At 49.5% G+C, this 22,500-nt stretch overlaps 1 protein-coding gene across 1 annotated transcript in view; it reads right to left on the bottom strand.

Moving 5' to 3' along the window:
- The window catches only part of LOC119374497 (sodium/potassium/calcium exchanger 4), a 113,365-nt gene that overhangs the window by 55,843 nt on the left and 35,022 nt on the right, over nt 1-22,500 (bottom strand). The window contains exon 2 of the mRNA XM_037644609.2: nt 1,719-2,723. Within this exon, the coding sequence (XP_037500537.1) occupies nt 1,719-2,723 (1,005 nt within the window). The remainder of the gene's footprint in view (nt 1-1,718; nt 2,724-22,500) is intronic.

A 22,500-nucleotide genomic window follows, 5' to 3' on the forward strand; every position in this document is an offset into this window, starting at 1 on the left:
GATAGAGAGAGAAAGAAAAAAAGAAAGAGAGAAAGAAAGAGAGAGAGAGAAAGAGAGAGAGAAAGAAAGGGAGGCACTGCGTCAGAAAAAAGCTTCCCAGTCGAAACACAGCCATGAAGGTAGAGAGGCGCACCACTTTTTCAACTTCGTCTACGATCTCTTTCCGTCGATCGAAAGCATTCCATGCAGTGGAAAGCAAAACTGAATTATTCGATTGTTATCGAATGTAGACTGTGTTGCTGTTATAGCGGCGGATATATTCGACAGTAGTGTATCAGCCAACAGTAGCCGTTGCTTAGTCAGCTTGAGCTCACTATTTAGACAAAACTAGCCAACGGTTAGGCAACACTAGCGAGTGCTTCTAGTATGCTTGAATTTGGTCGGAAGTGGGACAATACACCAGAATGTGGCTGAGTGTCCAAGAAGGCATAATAATGCAGAAAAAGAATTCAAGCTGTGAAAATTTCTAAACAATTTTTCCCCGCCAGTTTTAGATCACCTACAGAATGAAATAACGCTTTAAGCTTTCACCACAACACCACTAGGGCCGTAAAACAACCGTCAGTTCATAGCTGCTTCAGTTCTTATTACATGTCCGCGTCGCCTGTGTTGCCATCGATATCCATTATACTACCACAAACCAGTTGATGCAAACGGGGGTGCTTCTGTGTTCAACTTTGAAGATATTCGTGACTAGGAAAGGTATTTCAGTTACCTGCGTAGGGTCGGACTGGGATTGGAGCGCTGCCGTTATTCCGGTGAGCACAGAACTTGCCTGGAAAGTCAGCGGCTTAGGACTTAGGGTATAGAGCAAAGCACTGGAATGCTCGAGGGTATTAGGATGACACGAATCTAGCTTCTTTGACGGGAAGTCGAATCAAGAACTATAGCAAGTTTGCGTGTGACGTCACGTTCTACCACTTCGTTGTCAGCTTCCAGTGTGCTTCTGGAGATCGGCGTATCGACATAACGCTCAGCTCGTCACCGCAACATGACGATTTTAATGGCGTCAGTGGTAACTCTTGAAAGAATAAAGCGGCACACAGCAGAATATTGATGTATCATTCTGCATAATCCGTTCTTCGGGGTAACTCCTCTCTCTGTACCGGCTAACATCCCATGGGAGCAATGTATTTGTATGTGATTAATGCGGTCGCGTTTTCAGCTGAAGTCGGGTGATACGACTGCAGAAGTGAACTGGTATTGGTATTTTAAAAACTCACAGTGTGTTACACGCCCGCAGCTGCGCTGAGGAATCGAATCGCGTGGGTGGTGATGATGATAACGATAATGGGCGGCGCTGCATACATACCAGCGGACGACGCGGACTGATCGCATACAAGTCGCAAAGTGTTTATGGCGACAGCTCAAAGCGAAACTCACCCCGTATTCTCAAATAAGCTTCGTCTCGAAGTTCGTCCTTCACTCGACCGAGTTGAGCACAGCGCCGCTTCCCAACTGAAAATGACGCTGCGCTTCTAGAGAATTGCTGCAGATTATCGCTGATAGGGACGGTGCGCCCATCGACTTTCTCAAGTCGAGATGGAGCGTTCAGTGAAGGGACGTTCTAGGATAGGGGGGTAAAGAATGAAAAACCCCGCTTTACCCTTCAGATGATACGATTCTTCCGTCTATACGTCTAAATTTTTTTTGTTCCCGCGAAGATTGTGTGAACGAGATTGGACAGTATAAGGGAATGGGGCATTTGGGCATCTTACCTGGTCGGATGCAGTCGATCTCCTCTCCTTCGCTTTTGTTCTTCAACTTCTCCCCCTCCTCGGCCACCTTTGTAGCGTTCTTGGAAGCGTTCCTGCTGGGGCCAGTCTCCTCACCCTGAGCAGGTTTGGGTTCCTCTCTTCCCCCTTCGCCGCCTTCCTTAGGTTTTTCTCTTCCCTGGCTCGGCTTTTCTTCTTTCGGTTTCTGTTGTTCCCCCGTAGACTTTGAATTCGGTTCTTTTTCCCCTTCGGACGACGAGTCGCCCTCATTACTTGGTCCCGGCTTCGCGCCGCCCGTTTCCTCTTTTCCCGACTTCGGCTTCGACCCTTGGTCCGGCTCGGTCTTTGACTTTTGGCCCGTCTGCGGCGGTTCGCCCTTCGGTTTTGCTTCTGCTTTTCCCATCGCCTCGTTGTCTTCTGGCTTTGTTGGCTTCGGCTCGTTACCTTCCTTTGGCTTGGTCCCGGGCTTTTTGCTCTGTTCTTTGCCCGCCTGCTCTCCGGCTTTCTTTCCCGATTCTTCCGGTGGCTTGTCTTCCGATTTGTCTTGTCCCGTCTCGCCTTTCGGCAGTTTGTCGTCTGCTCCCCCGCCCTCCTGCTTATCCTTCTGTCCCGTGGCTTCTTCCTCTTCTTTCTTTTTTTGTCCCTTTTCGCCGCCTTCTTCCGCCGTTCCACTTTCTACCTGCATTCCCTCCGTACCGCCGGGCTTGGAGTTCGTCTGCTTTCCTTTGCCCGCGGTTTCGGCTTCGTCCTTGTCTTTCGGCTTTCCTTTGGCTCCGGCCGACGGCTTGGGCTTCGGTTGCTCACCTTCCTTCGTCGTCAGTGTTTTATTATCTCCCGAGTTCTCGGCGTGCGGCGGGGCTCGTTTGAAAAGCGGGTGTATGTGTGTCTTGCGGGCCGGAGGGGTGACTTCCGGTTCCTGTAGACCCGGGGCGTCGTCTGCTTCCGCCGCTGCGCTTCCGGTTGAGAGCAGACGACGGCCCGTCGCGTAACCATTGGTCTCCGGCGTGACTGCATTGGAGAAAAAAAAAACACGCAAAACGAAGGGTACGTTAGAGTTTCGTGCGAGGAAAGATGTACGAGTTTTATCATCGTTAAGATCTTTTCTGTATACGATGCGTGCATGCTGTACGATCTAAGGCGTCGTCTGCCCCTTTTGTCGTTTGGTACAATGGATGCGGATGAACCGGCCGGGGCACCAGTTCTGTTATACGTTACGCGATACCGAAACTCAGTTTTCATTCTCGGATTCTTTCTGTTTACTTTCTTCCTTTCTTTCTCTTCCCTTACTTGACTCAACTGTCGAGTACTTGCTGGTGTACCCATAAGTTTGTTCCTTCATCTATCCAGCTGTATCTCCTAAGCCTCTCCAGCAAACTGCACGTTATCTTTGCGATCTCCGCAGGATTTGTTTCACGAAGAAAAAAATGCGCAAATATCGTCCTTGTGTAGGCCCTGGTGCAGTTCTGTATCGCGCGCTTAATGCAGCTCCACTACCGTGAAACCTCAGGAAGTGCTTAGCACGGGCAAGCCAGCGATTCCTTTGACAATCGCGCGCTTTTTGTGGCAGTGACGCCCTCTCTTGGGTGGCGCGGGTATCAGCTGAATGCTTCGGAAGTGTTTTTTCGCGAGCTTAGGTAAACTATTGCGATTAATTCTTGGTTATATCTCTCTATTTTATATTATTTTAGACCTTGTCCGTTTATTTTGCACTGGGTTTGAGCATTGTTAGCCTTGTTTTAGGTTCGCATTGACCACTGCGTGACCGTGCGATATGAGACGGTGGATGGACAAGCATATGGCGCCTAAAATGCTGCGCACTTAAAAAAAACCATAACATTGTATCGTACGCGAAGGATTTTTTCGCTGGTTGACCCCGCTTCTGCTCCGAGTCGCAGACGATAAATAATAAATGAATAAAAGCGCGACCGCCGACAAAGTTCTGAAAGAGGAGGCACCCCTGTTTTTCCAGAGAGAGCCAGAAGTTTTTTTCGTCTGCTAGCAGCATCGATCGTCGTCTGTCCGGCAAGTAGTAGCCTCTCGAAGAAAAACGTATCCGTGTACAGATAAGCATAATATATACGCGCAAACAGTGAAAGTGTTGGTCTTGCGAAAGGTTGCAGGCATGCGGGATGCCTTGGAGGAAGATAAAACCGGCTCCTGGCCCGACTTTCGTTTTGCCACTGGCTTCATTGCGAAAGTCTAGAGAGCTTAGATGTAGGCTAAAGGGAGAAAAAAGAAAAAGCAGGCCTAGCGAACACGCTTGGAAGCATTACCCCTTCGCTCGTCTGGCGTCGTGTATGTGTAAGCGTACAGTCGTTAAAAAACACAGACTCGGCGTTTTAGTCTATTCGACTGGACCCTTAATCCGCGGCAGCGTGCTAGAATTAAAAAAAAAAGGTGGTACGAACGATGCATGTTACCAACCGAGCGCCGATTGAAACAGGTCGGCGGCTAACGTGGGTCGGGTGTGCAAAAACGAAAAGAATGAGAGTAAAAGAACCTAAAAATCCGCGGACTGAGAGCTCGCGGGGAAGCGCTGTTTATTCATGGCTTTCGCGGCGGTAATAAGAACTCCCCGAGTCCCGCACCCACGCACCTGCTGATTTAAGAAGATGCGCCGGAGGAGAAAGGGGGAAGGGACGGATGGGGTAGTGTCGGGGTCAAGCCAGGCAAGCAAAATACGGTCGAGTGTTCAGGTACCGCGATGCGGCGATCAATATTTAATTGGATTCATTTTCTGGATGCGTACACGCCCCGATTGGATGTCCTCTCGCGCATGCGCGGTAGGAGGGTAGCCGAGCGTATCGGCGGAGAAAGGCTTGCGTTTGCGTTGTTAGCGTATTGCTGATGCAGTTCGTTAGGCGAACGCCTTGAACGACGCAGAGGAAAAGTTCGTGCCGTGCCTGTTGTTGTGGTTGCCTTCGGTGGTACTGCGTACAGAATGAAACAAGACGGAACGTAATGAGATTTGGTGCCGCCATAGATGCAGCTTCCTAGTAGACGATAATCGTTGATATATACGGTTGTCTGAATAACTGCAGCGTCTGCCTCGTGTCTGTGGTAGACTGTAGTTGCTACAATAGTTTATATATACGGTCGTCTGCCTAGTGTGTGTGGCAGACTCTAGTTGCTGCCGTAGTCTGCACAGCCATATCGTCTGTTCACTCTGAGTGACAGACAACAACTTCTACTGCCGTCTGCACTACTATATCGTCGGCCTAGACTAAATAGCAGGCTATAGTTGTGCAAAAACCGCCTTCAGGCCACGATACGATACAGAAATTGGACCCAGATCAGTCCCGATCGCGATCGAAAGTGACCGTGGGACACCGGTATTACTCGGTGTTAACCGCGTGGTCTCTTGAGCTTTGGGCAGCTTGGCGAAGGCATAGTGCTCGTGTAGTGCAGCCTGGTGTCGATGGTGTAGTGTGTAGTGTAGTGGTGTCAAGTCAAGTCAGATTTTATTTACAACATGCACGAAGTACAATGTTGTCGAACTACGCTGGTGTAGTGCGAAGCCTTGTGTCGCCGCACCATGCTCCTTACTGCTATATCAATCTCCCCTTCCCGCTGCGATTCCTACCGCGCGGGCAAAAAATTAAAAAAAATAAAAAGGTGAAAAAGTGAAAGACAGGCAATGGACCTTTAGTTTCATCTCCTCTCGCCGACCAGTAAAGCCTCTGTAACTTGCCGGGCAGGACCTCGTCTGCGTGACTCACGAGGAACAGACAAATACAGCATCTTCAATGAGCGGAGGAGAACGAATCTCTTGTGCCGTTGCGGTGAGAAGGATTCGCTTCTCCGGCATATGCTGCGTGTGCGGGAAAGCCCTCGAACAGAGATGGCTTCCAGAGGAGAGTGCTTCCTTTTTATATTTGTGAACTGCCGAAACTTGGGAGCAAAATGTAATTTCTGACTTTGAAAAACAGCACATGTAATAGTGCAATAAAGCAGCGCTACCGCCACGTAGCTAAACATAGAGCTGCAAATAAAAAAAAAAACGCTAAGAAGAACAAATCGGAACAACAACAAGAACAACAACAAAAAGAGTGTTTCACAGTCGCCGTGATGGCTACGAGCGGCGCTGACTCAGACTCCCTCAGTTTTGCGTACACATAAGTACTCGATAAAGCGGATGAGGGGACGACGATTGTCCGAAGGTTGCAGGTTCGGTCCTTGCCGGCGGTAAGTTGTCTTTTCGTCCACTTCACTTTCTCCATATCTACGTCACAGTTACTACAATACACTCAAAAGAGTACAGTTAACGTCCCCTATATCTCGCTTGGCTTCGTTACATGTTGGTTTTCATTAAGGTTGTATCAAACAAAAAGAAGTAAACGAGCCCTCGAAAGTCTCTTCTTTCAATGATAAGACACAGAAATACTTAGAAAAGACTCGCAAAACAGAGAAATGCCCGACGAAAGGAGACATCAGCTTCGCTCTTCCCACGGCTTTCACGGAGCGCTACTGGCTGGATTTCTTTCTTTCTTTCTTTCTTTCTTTCTTTCTTTCTTTCTTTCTTTCTTTCTTTCTTTCTTTCTTTCTTTCTTTCTTTCTTTCTTTCTTTCTTTCTTTCTTTCTTTCTTTCTTTCCCGCGCAGGCGATAGCGTTCTGTGTTTTTTCGAGCAGACGAGAGCACGGGTTTCCGCTGCAAGCAGCAGACGACGCATTGGGCAGCCGTTGCGCAACGGGCCGCGCCATGTCTCATTGCTACGCCACCGCAGTGCATGATCACCGAACAGCACTCTCCGCTAGATTAAGGGTTCCCCGGGAACCGCAGTCACCCCGAATTATCTCTCGTTCTTCCACGAAATAGAGTACGTGCACAGATGGGGCCATGGAGGTTTGTGTAATGGCAAAGATATAGGACGGATCAAATCTCTGTAGCGCCAGCGCCGTGTTGAAACAGTAGCGCGTGGATATATATATATATATCGCACTTCGCACCGACGTGTTCTTATCAGTGTTGATGTCAGCCATCTCTGGAATTGCGTACGCAGTTTAGCTTTGCTGGGTTGTAGGCGAGATGACGGCAGAACTATGGTAGAACTATATAACCTGCTACCTTTATTAATGCGATGCGGTTAGCGGGCAAGACATTCGGGCGATAGCGAAATTGCGTTCTAGTTGGCGGTGAAGTGGTCTGCACAGTGTTGGAAGCACTCCTAGAGATTTGATTTGACGGTTATCCGTCGCGCTCCGCGAGCACAGTTATTGCATGGCCTTAAAGCAGGTTGCTGGTCTAGTTGGAACACTGAACTTCGATGCATTTCCAGCGCTTAGGCGAATTAAAAAAACAACAACTTGTTTAGACAAACAAAAAGAAAAACATGCCTCGCCAGCTGTTTGTAAATTCGAGAATTTTTTGTTTGTGCGCTGTTATTATTTCAATCCTCCTCCTTTAACCACTTCTCATTTTATTATTAAGGCTAAAGCCGCATATAGGCTAAATCCCTATGTGTCTCACGACAAAGGTCACGCGGCGGAAAACCCGACATGTCGTAGAAAAAGTCCCATGAGCACCCGCGCGCCTCGTGGTTGGTTGGTGGCGGCCTCGGTTGGTTGGTTGAAAAAACTTTATTTGGGACCTGCAAGGCGCGCGTCAGCGCGCAGCGGGCGACTCCCACGTCGGGACCGTCAGACCAAGCCTGCCGGCCGCTCCGCGGGCCTGCTGGACGGCCCAGAGCTGGTCAGCCAGGAGGGAGCTGCGGAGGGCCGCCTCCCACCTGGCCGAAGCAGTATCGGGGTTAGTGTGCGTTGCCTTGCACTCCCAGAGCATATGCGCTAGCGTGGCTACGTCTCCGCATGCGGGGCAAGCGTCACTGGGGAATACCTCGGGATAAATGGCGTGTAAGGAGCTCGGATTAGGGTACGTCTCCGTCTGCAGTAGTCTGAGCGTAAGGGCCTGAGGCCTATTAAGTTTGGGGTGAGGGAGTGGGTACACTCTTCGCGCGAGGTAAAAATGTTTCGTTATTTCGTTGTATGTGGCAGGCGCGTCCCTGTTCTCCGCAACCTCGTTGTTACCAAGCCGTTGCCCGGAACCGGCGCGGTCGGTTAGCGCGCGCGCGGTCTCGTGGGCCGACTCGTTGAGGTTGGGGGGAGCACCCTTGACCTGTCCAACGTGTGCGGGAAACCATATAAGTACGTGGTCCTTTATACCGTCTCGGCGGCCACTCCGGAGCACGCGCAGGGCTTTCTCGGAGACGACGCCGCTCTCAAAAGCTCTGATAGCCGACCTCGAGTCGCTATAGATGACATCCCTTTCGCCGTCCAGGATAGCCAGGGCGATGGCCACTTGCTCGGCAATTGCCGGGTCGTCGGTGCGGACCGATGCGCAGTTGGTGATTTGCTGTTTGGAGTCGACGACAACCGCGGAAAAGGCGCGGCTCCCGCGGTAGGCTGCCGCGTCGACGAAGCTGACGCTGCGTTCCTCGCTGCGGATCTGCTTGAGAATAGCAGCGGCTCTGGCCCGTCGCCTACCGCGGTTGTGCTCGGGATGGACATTCCTCGGGATCGGTGCCACGGTAATGAGGTCGCGAATCTCGCGGGGCAGCTGCCTCATCTTCTCCTTCACTTCGGCCGGGGAGTGGCCGAGCTCTCGCAGTATATGCCTACCGGCCTGGGAGGTCGAAAGGCGCGCGATCTGGGCTCGCTCCTGCGCTTCGGCAATCTCCTCCAACGTATTGTGTACTCCGAGCTGCAGTAGGCGCTCGGTGCGTGTCCTGATCGGGATACCGAGGGCCCGCTTAGTGATCTTCCTGAGCAGGACGTTGAGCTTGTCGCGCTCGGCACGCTGCCAGTTGTGCATGGCCGCGACATACGAAAAGTGGCAGAGCACGAAGGCGTTGACCAGGCGGATGAGGTTGTCTTCCTTGAGGCCGTGATGACGGTTGGCCACCCGCCGGACCAGCCGAACCGCGTTATCCGTCTTAGTTGCAAGCTTGAGTATAGTCTTGGCGTTGGAACCGTTGGACGCGATGGTCATGCCAAGGACCCGAATGGAGTCGACTCTGGGTATTGCGGCGCCGTCTCCGGTGAGGAGCTTGATCTCACTCTCCGTGATCGGTTTCCAGCCCTTGGGCTTGGGTCCCCGCCTAGTGGGTTGGTAGAGGAGGAGCTCGGACTTGCTTGGGGAACACCTCAGGCCCGTGGGGCGGAGGTAATCTTCGGTGGTGTCTATGGCTTCCTGCAGGGCGTGCTCGACCTGCCCGTCGCTGCCGCCCGAGCACCAAATGGTGATATCGTCGGCGTAAATCGTGTGGTTAATGTCCTCGATGCGCGAGAGCCTCTTGGTAACCTGGTACAATCCGCCGTGGTGGATCGGCCATGAAACGGACGTACCTTGTTTTAGAAATGAAATTGCTGACATTCTGAAGATGTTTAGGAATAGATAGTTGATCGAGGCACGCGTGCCGCGCGTTCATTTCGTATTTGCGCGGCGTTCGCGTGATACAAGGTGGACGAATAAAATATATCCACGTCGGATGGCTTTCGCCTTCGAGTCGTCAAGGCGAATATGCGTAAGGGACGGTGTGAGTTTCATTTCTTGAAGGTGAAGCTTAGTTCCTCGCTATAACTCTGCAGGTGCGACCCTATTCTCCCTCAGATGGCGTTCTTGCAGCCGTGAGTCGGGAAGTCATATTAGCATAGTGAGATGCAAGAAAACCCGTTAGCTATTCAAAGAAGGCGGAACTGTGCACGGAAAGTGTGAATGCCATTATTACTCGAAAAACCGGCTGGTGTACACGTTCACTTGTGTACAGTCTGTTCAGTGATTTGGCCTTTTGCTTGACCATCGTGCCACCGTTATACCTACGAGCTCACTGACGCCGTATCATCGCGCTTTGTCGGTGAAAAGCTGTAGAAATGTGTCCAAGACATCGTTGAAAGCTGTGCGTTGATATGGGGGGAAGAAACGACTGCACGGTCGCCGTGATATGAACTACCATAACTGGTACAGCGCATGCATTACGGAAGTGTGATACGCTATGCCTGTGGTCGAGTACGACCACTGAACTCGCCCAATCATCAACACTTGTGATAAATTGCTCGTAGTCCTAGCTATGGTAGCTAAAGTGTGGCCGGCGGATTCACTGCAGTTCGGGACATCGCCTGCAGCAGTATCTATTCGCATTTTTTTATCATCCATTTGCACAAACCCATCATATGAGTAACTGCATGTTTTGCTTCTATTGCGCAATACCTATACTCTGTTCCAGAAGTTCCGTGCAGCACTGTGGAAGCTACATGCCTTCTCAACCAATCAGGAGGGCGAACACATCTAAGTGTATATATATCCTTCCGCGCCCTGTCGTCTGCTAGCGGCGAGCGCTGCAGCGAAAGCGGCAAGAGCCTCTCGGGACACTGTGCAACTGCGCAGTGAGATGAACTGTAATTGTGAAAGCGGTTAAATATTCTCGGCACCGTAAAAGCGCGCGTCTTCGAGATACTTGCACGTAGACATTTGAGGGATAGGGTTCAGTGGCTCATGTTTCGGGGGAAAGCGCCGCACTAGCCAAATTGAATATGAAAGCACCACGCTTCATCAGATTTCGTATACGCATGCCTTAACGCACTGTCCCGAACACATTTAGAGCCAACTGCTTCGCTCCCTTGTCGTAAAAGCTGATCCGGGAGCGATATCGCACAGGTGAACCAGGCGCCGCCATTTTGACTAAGGAGTGACCAAATCTGCCACCGCGGACTAATCACAACCCAAGACTGGATCCTCCGCGGCGCTGTGGACGCTCGGGCTGTGCGGACTACTCATAAAAGTTTAGACAGTGTCGTACCATTCCTTCGTACTTTATAAGTAAAAACATAACACATACGAGCCACAACAGCGTTATTTCTTTCGTCATTTGCATGTTATAATACGTACAAGCAAGAACTCTTTCTTGAGTATCATGGAGCCACAAAAATTGTTTTATACAGAAAATGCGACAAGATCGCCATACAAATCACAGCTACAACACGCAGAGAAGCCTTCAAGTAAAAATCCTCCGACGAGACCGCTTGCAAAAGTCATGAGGACAAACAACGGGCTACGTATATGGGGCACTACATCTCGCTTCGCAACAACCTGCGCTAGAGGGTCGTGTAGCCTTGGCTCTGCTGCACGGAACTTCTGGAACAGAGTATAGCACAACATTTAAATCGCATGCTCATCGCAAACTACACAAAAGTGCTCAGCAACGTCTACGCTGCGTTGCTATGCCAGAAGGCGTACGATGAAATAACGGCCTCGACGGACGCATATTGATGGTGGCAAACTTTTCGTGGTTTATTCTAGGCCATGCGCCTCCCTCTTTTTCAATAAAGGACTTTCCATCCATTCTCGGTTACAGAAACGCAGCTAAACAAGATTATTCCGGCGTTTCCTTACCTCATTTTACGGCGTGCAATGAGACGTACTACATGGAAGCATCCCACATGTAAGCGTCCGGACAAAAAAAAGTCATCCACCATTTTTTTTTTTCACAAGAACTGCGACGTTGAACGTAGCGTCGCAGGGGACGTGCACGAGGCAAGCAGCTGCAAAGCGCGTCTGAACCGGCCCAAACCGGCGCGAACTGGCTCCACGACTAGAAAAAAGCGCAGCAACGCCACCAGTGGCGTCTACCGGCGTTTGCTTCAACCGGCCTCCCTGCCTCCTGGACGCGTCACTAAGAGATTATTCTAGTACACTATTCTAGTACACTATAAGCCTGGGTTACAACCTAGGTTCGCAATATGGCGAGGCTCGAGCCATCCATCATCATCATCATCATCATCATCGCGGTCTTTCTCTCTCGCTATCTCTAGCAGACGACGCGTGAATCGCAGACGACACGCTGGGGACCGAAGGAGCTGTTGCGAGCAGACGATTACAGCGACGCCAAGTGTGAAGAAAAAAAAGAAAGAAATGCGCAAAGAAAGGCCTGGCACGAAACAGACGGAGAGACGGCTGTTCGGCACGGGGACGGGCAGAGACGGATCAGAAAGGAAAACAAAGGAGGCAATAATGAATAGGTTATCCCCGCGTAGAGGGTAAATAAATCTCTCGTTTCCCGCCGTGTGGTCAACACGACGGCGATATTGGGGTCAGCGGAGAGAACGGCGGTCCCGGTGCGCGCTCGATCCGCCGTGTGCACAGGGGTGGTGCGGAGCGGGTGAACGACAGACGATTCCGTGTCAACACGCACACACACACTCTCTCTCGTTTGTTTGTGCTCGAACCGAGCCCCGGTAGACTGCCACTAGATGTCACCGTCGTCGCCGCAGCTATTCTTTGCACACGCACGCAGTCAAGAAAGAGAGAGATATAAAGGTTGGAACAGATTGCGACAAACGCGTAGACGGATGAACCGAGAAATCAAAGAAGTTCGGTGAAAGAGGTTGAGAGGAGGAGGAGGGAATTGATTTACTGCGGGTTATCGCCATCCCGGCGCGACACGCGCAGTGCTGGTCGCCCCCCCCCCCTCCTTTTGTCGGGTTGCCTCGTAATAGCCGCTAAATTGAGCCTCGAAACGCGATGCTAAAAGAACGGCGAGAGACGAAGAAGCCATGGCCGCTGCAGTCATTCATCGAGGAGGAGGGGGATTTGGGAAAATGGGGAAAGAGAGCGCGACGGTGTGGGCAAGCGGTGACAGGGGGGCTGGCTCTCCTCGCTAGCTGCGGCTTTGCGTACGAGTACGGCGGTGCGACAGGGCGAGATCCGAGACGAAACTTTGGCTTCTAAGCGAAAAGGGAAAAAAAAAGGGGAAGCGAGGAGTTCGTGCGCTGTCGCAAAGGAAACGAAAGAAAGAAGAGACACGAAGGCGGGGGAGAAAGCGCGCCCGAACAATAATAAAGCAAGAAATCAGCGCCGACATTGATCGAAGCCGGGGCTGAACGGCGGGCTGGTATTGCTTTCGTTTCAGACACCGCGAAAAAAAGAAAGACTGCTGGCAAGAGGGGGAGCTGCGCTAGTGCGCCTGTAAAGGGTGCTTCGCTTCGCGAAACCATGTAATGCGGCAAAACCGAAGCGAGTTTCGGAAGGAGGGGGGGAAAGGCTGTATTGTTGGAAAGCGAGCGATCGGGGCGGCGGGGTCGCCGCAACTATCGCGTCGTTATCGCAGAGCTGGTAGAAGAGAGGTGGGAAGGTATAAAATCGGGTCAGAGGTAACTAACATGCAGGAAAAATAAAACAAAGAGCCAACAAAATGATAGGTGGAAAGGAAGTGCCGGGTAGAGAGGCATAGAGCAAGAGATAACAAATTAACTTTATGTAGAACGCATTAATGGAACGAGAAAGAAGCGTTGACGAGTAGCAGAGATTGTGTTACGTGGCGTCGAGATAACGGACAAGCTGTCGTAGGTCTCATCGAGTCCCGACTTGCACGGATCGTGCGAGGATAATGTTGGGGGTATAAAAGAACGTTTATTGATTTCGCTCGTCGTGACTGTGTATGGGTGGCAATGCTGCCTTTCAGCCGATGTTTACCAGTGGCATCTGCAAGTGCTCGAGTGGACGTTGAGAGTGTGGGTACCAAGGAGGTTAAAACAAGGAGTTTTTTAAACCTTGGCGGATGTTATTTTTTTTTTAAATTCCATGTTCCCGCTATTGTCTTTCTTTTTTTTAGGAGTTAGTCGATACAATACGTCGTGGTGGCGCGGTAGCGCTCGAAATTGAGCGCTTAAGACGGATTTCTTTCTTTCTTTCTCTCTTTCTTTCTTTCTTTCTTTCTTTCTTTCTTTCTTTCTTTCTTTCTTTCTTTCTTTCTTTCTTTCTTTCTTTCTTTCTTTCTTTCTTTTGAACATTTATATCGCGGTAGAAGGCTGCACCTAATCTTTGGACGACAGAAAGTTCAGCTGGTCGGTACTGATTCACGATAGGCTTTGTTCACGAGGCTTGGCGTGCTGCCACGGACACGAGAGAAGAGATCGAGACAACACAAACGCCTACTAACGACTGACAAGGCGCACTGCGGCGGGATAGAAAATAGATACAGAGACTTATCTGCGCACGCGCAGGTACGGAGCGCCAGATGTTAATTCTGGACACACGTGGAAGGTCCCCGCGAGCGATAATTTTAGTCGGATATAACTTTAGAAGTCCGCGGCATTTCCTCCCCAAGAGCAGATGCACGCAAGCCCCCACCAATGGGCGCGCGCTGCAGGCTGACGTCACGAGCCGGACGGCCTGTGACCCCGCCTTCGGAGAACATTGCCGAGTGCATGAGCGGGAAAATTTGTTTAATCGCGTAGGCGATCGGCGGACTCGTTTCGGTCATCTACGCGGGGCGGGGCCTCTCCGGACGTCTTAAGAAAGAAGGAAGATGACTTTTAAGGGCTCGTTTTTCTTTGTTAGACGCAGTATTAATGAGAACTAACAGACAGTAATGCCAAGGAAATTATAGCGGCTGATATTTGAAGTAATGAGGACGTAAATGTGAAGAAAGTAAAGTGGACGAAAACATACCTTGCCGCCGGCAGGGACCGAACCTGCGACCTTCGATTAACGCGTCCCTTTATGCAAATTAATCGACGGCTAGCACACGGCGGCCAACGTGTGCCGGATTAACGGGATGCGCTTCATATATCCGCATGCAGATGCGCAGATAATTTTTGTTTCTGTATTCTTTCACGGCACATTGCGCCTTTTCAGTTGATAGTCGGCGTTTGCATGGGTTGCCTTGCTCTCATCTACTGCGTGCGCGTCGGCACGCCTACTCCAGTTTACCTAATCTTTGCGCCGCACGATTCCCTCTTTCCCGAAGCCCCTTGAACGAGGCGTGTATCTTTCTTATGGCATGCCATCTTAATGGAATCCAGCAGACAATGAAGCCAATGAATGTATAGGGCACGTTAATTGCAACGTTTTGAGTGCATTCCTGTAAATTACATGAAGAAACGAAAGAAGGGGAATTTTAAGGGCTCGTCTTTTTTTGGTAGACACAACATTAATTACACAAATGCTCATAGGTGTTCTAATACGCAACACAAGTTCCAATAGATGTGAAGAAAGTAAATTAAACGGACGGAAAGACAACTTGCCGCCGGCAGGGACCGAACCTGCAACCTTCGATTCATCCGACGGTTTCTTCCTTACAGACTGGCTATGTGTACTTGGTGTACGGACTACACGGATCGGCACATATCTGCGAGAGGCTTCTCTTATTCCTTTGTAATTGCTGTTGTTGCGTAGCGTTAAGTTTGGATGTTTTTCTTTCCTAGAGCACGAGGCCGCTGCGCGATACAGCAGTCAGGCGACGTACAGCGAAGTGAGGATGGAGATATTAATCTATTACATGCTCTCGGTCGTTGACCTTCAAATTGCGTCACACGGGCCTAGCCAATGAAAGATTTGAACGTCGGGCTGGGACGACGTAAATCGTCAGTGATCCTACGGCAGTTTTGTTATGTATCAGGAAAGAAACCGCTTGCGTAAATTCTTGGATGGACCATCCTATCCTAATGCATCTCTCTAGCACGCACACGCGCTCTCTCTCTCTCTCTCTTCTGGACTCACAGTGCCAATGAATTCAGCGGGGCATCGTCCCCGAATGCGAAATCGTCTTTCTCGGGATCCCGTTAAGAGAGGCATTTGCTGTCGTCGGTCTAGATAGCGAGTTGTCGCGTTCTTTTTTTTTTTTTTTTCGCGAAATCGACCGCGACACGTCGTCGGCTGGGTCGCGCACTGTGCGTGACTGCGCCGCAAGATATGGCGCCCAGGACGCTTCGTTCGCGCACTCTTCTGTGGTCACCGCAAAATTTGTGAGGGAAGCTTTCTTTCCTTCTTTCTTTCTTTCTTTCTTTCCTTCTTTCTTTCTTTCTTTCTTTCTTTCTTTCTTTCTTTCTTTCTTTCTTTCTTTCTTTCTTTCTTTCTCATTACGCAATGATGCCTCCCAACTTTGTCCTCCTTCCATGCCTGCAATCGAGCCTTCATCCACGTGCTTAGTAGCGCTACACTTCTGTTGCTGTGGGCAACAACGACGGCCGTGTGTGAAACAATGAAGGGCAACAATGAAATGCAATAATGAAATGCGGCAACGCGATATCACTAGTGACATCGATAAAAGGTCAGGTTGCCGTATCGGAAACGGCCGATCACCGACAAGCCCACTATCGAGAAGAGCATCAGTTGTCGGAAAACGGCGCGTACAAATGCGCATGCAACCGGAGCACCTTCGAGAGCCTGTCTGTGTTATACGTACACCCCGCATTTCCGTACACTCGCCGGCGCCGAGGAGGAGGAGGAGAACAACTTTATTCGACCGAGGAATTCGGAGCAGGCAGGCCCCCGCACGACCCCGTTGCGCTCAAGCGTTCATTCGGTGCTGGTCCACGACGCTGGCAGCCCGGTCGGCAGCCATAGTGCCCGATTTTCCGTGCGCTTTGCTGCCGCCGCCGAAACCTATAACTGATAGAGGATTCGCCTAAAAGAGGCAGATTCCTCGTGCGCAATTTCGGAGTGGCTGGATCAATCTTATGGCCAATTTGTATTTCTTTTTTTTTTTTTTCAGAACGTGTCACCAAGAAGGTTACGAAACCGTCTCGATGCACGTCCACACGCACACGGCTGAATATCCTGGATTAATTCTTGCGTTTAGTTAGGGTGTTCTTCGATCGAACCCGCTGAGAATAACGTCATGCACTGCCCCTAAGACTCCGAAGGGCTTTTAGCCTTGGCGTGTTGGTTGGTTGGTTGTTCCTCAGAAATGTACTAGATATAGATCCTAAAATATTCGGCTCACACTCACACATCGGCCAAGAATCGCGTGATATAGATAGACCGTTTAAAATATGGAAAATCAAATAATAATAAAAAGAAATTCTAAAGAGGGCAGTAAACAAGCGCGGACACAAGGGGCGACAACACAGGCGCTTCTGTCGTCGCCTTCGCCTCTCGTGTCTGTGCTTGCCAAGTGCTCCCTTTAGAATGTCGTGCCAACTCGCCCAGCAATAAGTTCCTCTAAAAAGATAAACTAATTTCTTTTTCTTTCTCATCTTCTTCCGCTCCTTCTCTTCCTCCTAACACGTCGTTCAGTAGCAGCGACGTGTTAAGGTATTATGTAAAGGTAGCACTGCGTAGTGCGGTTCCATACCCCTCCGTAATAAATCCCGCGAAACGTTACCTCGTTCCAGAACGCAGGCTTTCGTTTTCTTTGTTTTTATTGTACATAATATTGCACACGCTCACACGGCGTTTCTCTTGTCCTTTCGTAACGTGGTGAGAGACACATTTTCGCTCGAGCCACGCGCAGAGTAATGCGTTCGTGTGAGAAAGCTATAAGCATAACGCGGCAGGGACGCGGCGACAGTTCTGACGCTCAAAAAAGAAAGAAAGAAAAGAGAAATAGCTCGACTCGCCGCGCGAAGAATGCAATATCGGACGTCAGGAGGAGGACGGCGTGTACTCGTAATCTGTCCCCCACTTTGCGCTGCCACGATGAATGCCGCCGGTTTTCTTTCTTTTTTCTTTTCTTTTCCTCGTTCGTGTGGTCCCCGTCGTCTCTTTGCAACTCGTCGACAGCGTTATATATGTTCCTCGGACGCTTTCCTCAATTCTCCCTGCACTGTCGTGTCTTTATTTCTTTGTCTATATTTTTTTTTTCTTGCTTTCAGTCGCTTCTAGAAACGCCGTTTCGTTTTCTCATACTGCGTGGAGGATGTACTCGCGTCGTTGCTTCTAAAAATCGCACTATAGCGCGGCTGCCCACTGGTGTCCCTCTTTTTAAAAAATATTTTTGTTGTTCTTCACCTCATAAGCTGGAAGGTATTGATTTACCGAGTTATGGTTTCTGACGATCAGCGGTAACAGAGCGAACACGCACATAGACAAAAAAAAAGAAAATCGCAGACACCATATATAGTTCTCTTAACGTGACCGCCTTTCAGTGCGCATTCCCCGCGTCAAGTTCGTGGACGACGACTCTATTGATTCCTCGGCTTTGGCAGAACACACACACACACACACACACACACACACACACACACACACACACACACACACACACACACACACACACACACACACACACACACACACACACACACACACGCACGCACGCACACACACACACACGCACACGCACACGCACACACATACACACACACACACACACACTGCCGGCGGCAAGTTATCTTTTCGTCCACTTTACTTTCTTCACATTTATATTCTAATTACTAGAAATAACACCCCCTCTACTTTCCTTGGCATTGTTGTCTGTTAGTTCTCATTAATATTGTGTCTAACAAAGAAAAACGAGCCCTTATCTACTTTCCTAAATGCGGAAGAGTAACTTAGGTTGCCGCAAGTGTAAAACTAGACGCGCCTTCACAAAACAACTGTTTCTTTTGTCGACGTTTCCAACCCCGTCTTCTTCAGTAATTCGTGCTGTAAACCCTGTAAGGGCCTTACAGAGGCGGAGGAACGCGGGCTCCTCAGCCTTTACACCAAAGCACAGCTGTGCCCGGCAGTTTTAAAACATTTTGATCCTTCGTGTAGAGGAAAATGCCCGCACTGTGCGGAGAACGTCTTCGGACATCTTCCACGTGGCGCGGGCATGCCAGTCAACCCCGAAGCTCGCCCCAAAACCAAGCCCCACCCGCGAGGGCTGGGAGGCAGCCCTGCTCGGCTGTTCCGACCTGGCGAGCCAGAAGGCCCTGGTCGACCGAGCTCGAGTCGCGGCGGTCGCCAATGGATTACCGTAATGAGGAGCCCGCCTAGTGGTGGTGAGGGTTGGCCCCCTCCGGACCACGTCGCACTTGTATATACCTGTAATAAAGTCTTAGCATCTTGAATTGGGCTGGTTGGTACATACTTAGTAAAGTATTTCTATAATAAAGTCTTCTCCTCCTCCTCCAAGACGTAACAAGAGAAGAGGGGAAAGGACGAAAAGGAAGGGAAAGAGGAACTTAAGAAAGAAGAAATAAAAAGGAACAGGATGTCAAGAGGGTCGGTCAGAACGATTTTGCTTAACGCGAACATTGTGTTAGGTAGCTTAAGAAGCGGGGCTCTATTTTGACAACAATGCAGACTCCACGCCCCCACTGAACCCACGCGTCTAGTATTGCACCTTCCGGTGTAGGGCCAGGGGCGGCTTTTTTAACGTCCATCCTCGACGTTTACTGTGTTCAACTGGGAGAAAAATGAATTGGTGGGGTAAGGGCTGGGGCTTTCTGTGCATGCTTTTACGTGTTGGCGGGGCTACAAGATCTGAAGGAGCCGGTAATGTGTCCCCGCCGTCAATATTCATCGTATGCATTGGCTCTTGTACTGAAAGGACGAGGGGTGTAAAGGAAAAAGACCGAGCAAAAGCTTGTTAGTGTAATGACAGTTAGAGTACAGTACCATTACTGTCATGTACAGTAATGTACAGTACAGTACCATTACTGTCATAGTCATGGTCATCCCTATATTCTGCTTCTTTTTCGTGATTGAGCCTGAGCAGTGCCCATATAGAATAAGTGGATCTGCTACCGTTGTCTGGTCCGATTGATATACGTATATTTTAACGGAAACATTCCAGGCTAAGGCTATATATAGTCGCGCGTCCATGCGCCGAAGTGTTTGCGAATTCGAAGCTTTTCATAGCGATGCCGTATCGTCTGACTCTCAGCGTTGCGGAAACAACGGCAAAACTAACCTCGATTGCTGCGTAAACCAAACGCTGCGCTCTAGCCGGGTTGGTAATCTGGGATCGACTCTAACAACATCGGTCTTTTTGTTGTTGTTTTTGTTTTCTGTCTTTCGGCCATCGGGTGCAATTGACGTATACGGCGCTGTTCTGACTCCTCGACATGAGTTTGTGCACAGAGGCTCCCGGCAGATGACGCTGTTAGTGTTACCGACACAGTTTTTATGTATATTTTCATTCGTTTCTTTCCGAACGGGTCGTACGCGAATTTTCTGTATGATTTATCTGCATCGCGTTTCATCCGTGTTTTTTTAGAGCGCAATTCTTAGCGCCCGTTCCTGCGTTGAGCGGAGTCGCCGTCCGACAGACATGTAAAAATGAAATGAGAAAAGCGCGGTGAGACAGCCAGGCGAGCGTCGGAAAGCCATAGAGTTCTTCACAGGGAAATGCTTGGGAATGACGGTTTATTGGCATCTTCATGAAATCGCCTCGGTGCGCACCGGGGCACCAAGGCGCTACGATGATTGGACGAAACGGTGCACCGGGGCGCCCCGGTGCGATTTCATGAAGATGACATATGTGAGCTTCGGGCTTGGCTCGGATTGGTGTCGTTCACGAAGAGCCCGGGCACCTCGAAGACGCGTCTGCAGCTTCAACGCGTTCCTAGCGTCAAAGTAGTCGATTTCGTACTGAAGGAGCGCGCAGTAAGCTATTTCTTTTTTTATCATTGCACAGAAACGAGGTTTATTTAACTTCGGAAACTGATGCGTTGATGCACAATTTTACGCAATGTAAAAAGTAACGAAGGGCCGCTAAACATGGAAGGCAGACGACAAAGCCAGCGTTCACTCTGCGACTGCTCGTCGTCTCTTTCTTTCGTTGTTTGGTTATGCCGTACAGGTGGGTGGACTTTTATTCTAGAATATAATACGCGTAAATTAGATCTATTTATAAAAGTTTTGTTTTAGAGAAGCTTTCTTTGCGCAGTTGTATCCGCGTTTTGGCCGAAGCCTCGCTCAACACCAGCCAACACAAGCCTCGCAGACACGTATACCGTCATTCCCATCGCGGCAACGGCGTCTCTTAAGAAATTCGCGTAGACGGTGACGCCAGATTTCCCTCTAGGTATTATTGTGAGAAACTCTATGCGGAGAGGTATCTTTCCATTTGGATGGATGCTATTAGCGAGGCTTGGGCTAAAGCCGCCACCTCGCGGTGTGTTAAAGCGTGGACCAAATTACACTTCTCCTATTGGAAACGCGCCAAATGGGACGTCGTAGCAACGGCGCGTTGCCGGAGCTAATTGCCGGGGCAACGAAGCTTTTTTTTTTTTCGGTTCTTTTTCGAGCCAGGTTGCATACATGTCAAAGCCCTGGTTCAAGGGGCGCTCATAGCATCCATCCGTCCATGCAAGAGCACTGTGAGAGGAAAGTGTGAAAGATAAAAGGCCCGTTCATGTAACCTCCATTATGTGTATGGCGGTAGCTCAGTGGGCTAAACGCCCGCCAGCCATTGTCGCGGAACGAGAGGGCGTAGGTTCGACTCCTGTCAACGGAACTTCTTGGTTTTTTTCTTTGCCATCCGATGGCGTTCATTTTGCTGGCGAATTTCCGTGCCGGAAATACGTCATGAAAGCCTTGGTGGGCCCAGGCACAAAACACTTTCGTGTTAAAGAATACCCAGCATCGAATGGGATTTGAATCTGGGCCCTCTGCGTGGCAGTCCACTATTCTACCACAGAATCACGCTGGTGCTTGAAACTCACTTGCAAAAAGACCCTATACAGGCGTCATGCCGGGCAAGGAATTACGTTAACCCTTTGCAAGTCTGCTTATATTTTTGACACGATCATACGAAACCAGCTGCGGTATATTTATATAAGCTACAAAGAAATATTGTAAAACAAATTTCATCAAAATCAAGCCAGTAGTTTACTGAAAAAAAGTGGGAAAACATTGTCGCACTGTCTCATGAAGTCACCATCTAGCGATTTCATCAACGGGTATTTGGGAGGGAAACGGCCGAAGCTAGTGGCACAGGGTATCACTTCTCAAGTTGTGCTATGGGAAGTTGTGCGGACCTCGTTTCCGGCAGTAGAACACCACCTGCACCTGCGCCTCTTGTGAGTCGTCATAGCGCTGTGGTCTATTCCTGTAAAGCTTACTTCACCGCATGCACCAACCAATTTTTTTGTCTTTGGCTGTTGAAATTGTCGAGTAGAGCTGTTGTCCCTGAATATATGCGTCTACTTTTCAAGAGGAATATGATATCGAGAAAAATATTTCGACGTGGCAATATCGCAGCGGATTGTTTCGATGCATTTTGTCGGCCAAGTTATTCCGCAAACTTACAAAAACACGTGATGACTGGAAGCTAAAATCACCTCTCTGAAAAACCAGGAAAGGAGGAAATTATCCGGTATTTTGATTGGCAGGTTCCTTCTATCTGAAGAAGAAAATTCAGAGGCTATCATGAAAAACTGACCGACATTCAACGTCACTGTAACACTACTTCCACCCTTTGAAAACGTGGTAAAAGAATTTTCCTCGGGATTACGAAGACTTGGGTAAGATATGAGTGACTTATCGTTGCGCTAACTGCAACGGGTGATGTGTGAGAAAATTTTTCCTGCAGACGCAGAAGTGGGACTTATGCGTCCCGCTGTCGCACAAAGGGTTAACCAATGCAATATATAGCGTGGCAGAAGAGTAAAATAACAATCGGCCATCACACAATGCTAATTGCGCAACGAGTGTGTGGTTTAATGCTTCCCACCCACTGCAAAGTGCTCAGCCACAATTCTTTATCGTCATCAGCCACATGCAGCATCAACTAAGTGCACATCATACCTTACAGATGTGTAGCGGGTACCTCGCTTATCCGCACAAAGAGGAATAATGACGTAGTGGGTGCTGTCCTACTTCGGAACAGTTACGATTTATGGCGTATTCGATACCTAGCGGAAAGCGAAAACTTCAGACAAAGTTGGCCTTGCCCCAACAGGAAGCTGCGCTCAGAAATCGCATTAGGCAGTACAGTAATCGTTGGTGAATTTCTTGTTTTGGTAATTAGTTTTGTTACCTTAAATCTTTGTGTTCACTTAATAATTGTTAATACCCTACTGAGACATACCATGCCATTCCAATAATTCCATATGTTTCTGTAAGATTATTACGGAGATA

The sequence above is a fragment of the Rhipicephalus sanguineus genome, chromosome 11 (assembly GCF_013339695.2).
Source record: "Rhipicephalus sanguineus isolate Rsan-2018 chromosome 11, BIME_Rsan_1.4, whole genome shotgun sequence".
In the NCBI taxonomy this organism is placed as follows: Eukaryota; Metazoa; Arthropoda; class Arachnida; order Ixodida; family Ixodidae; genus Rhipicephalus; species Rhipicephalus sanguineus.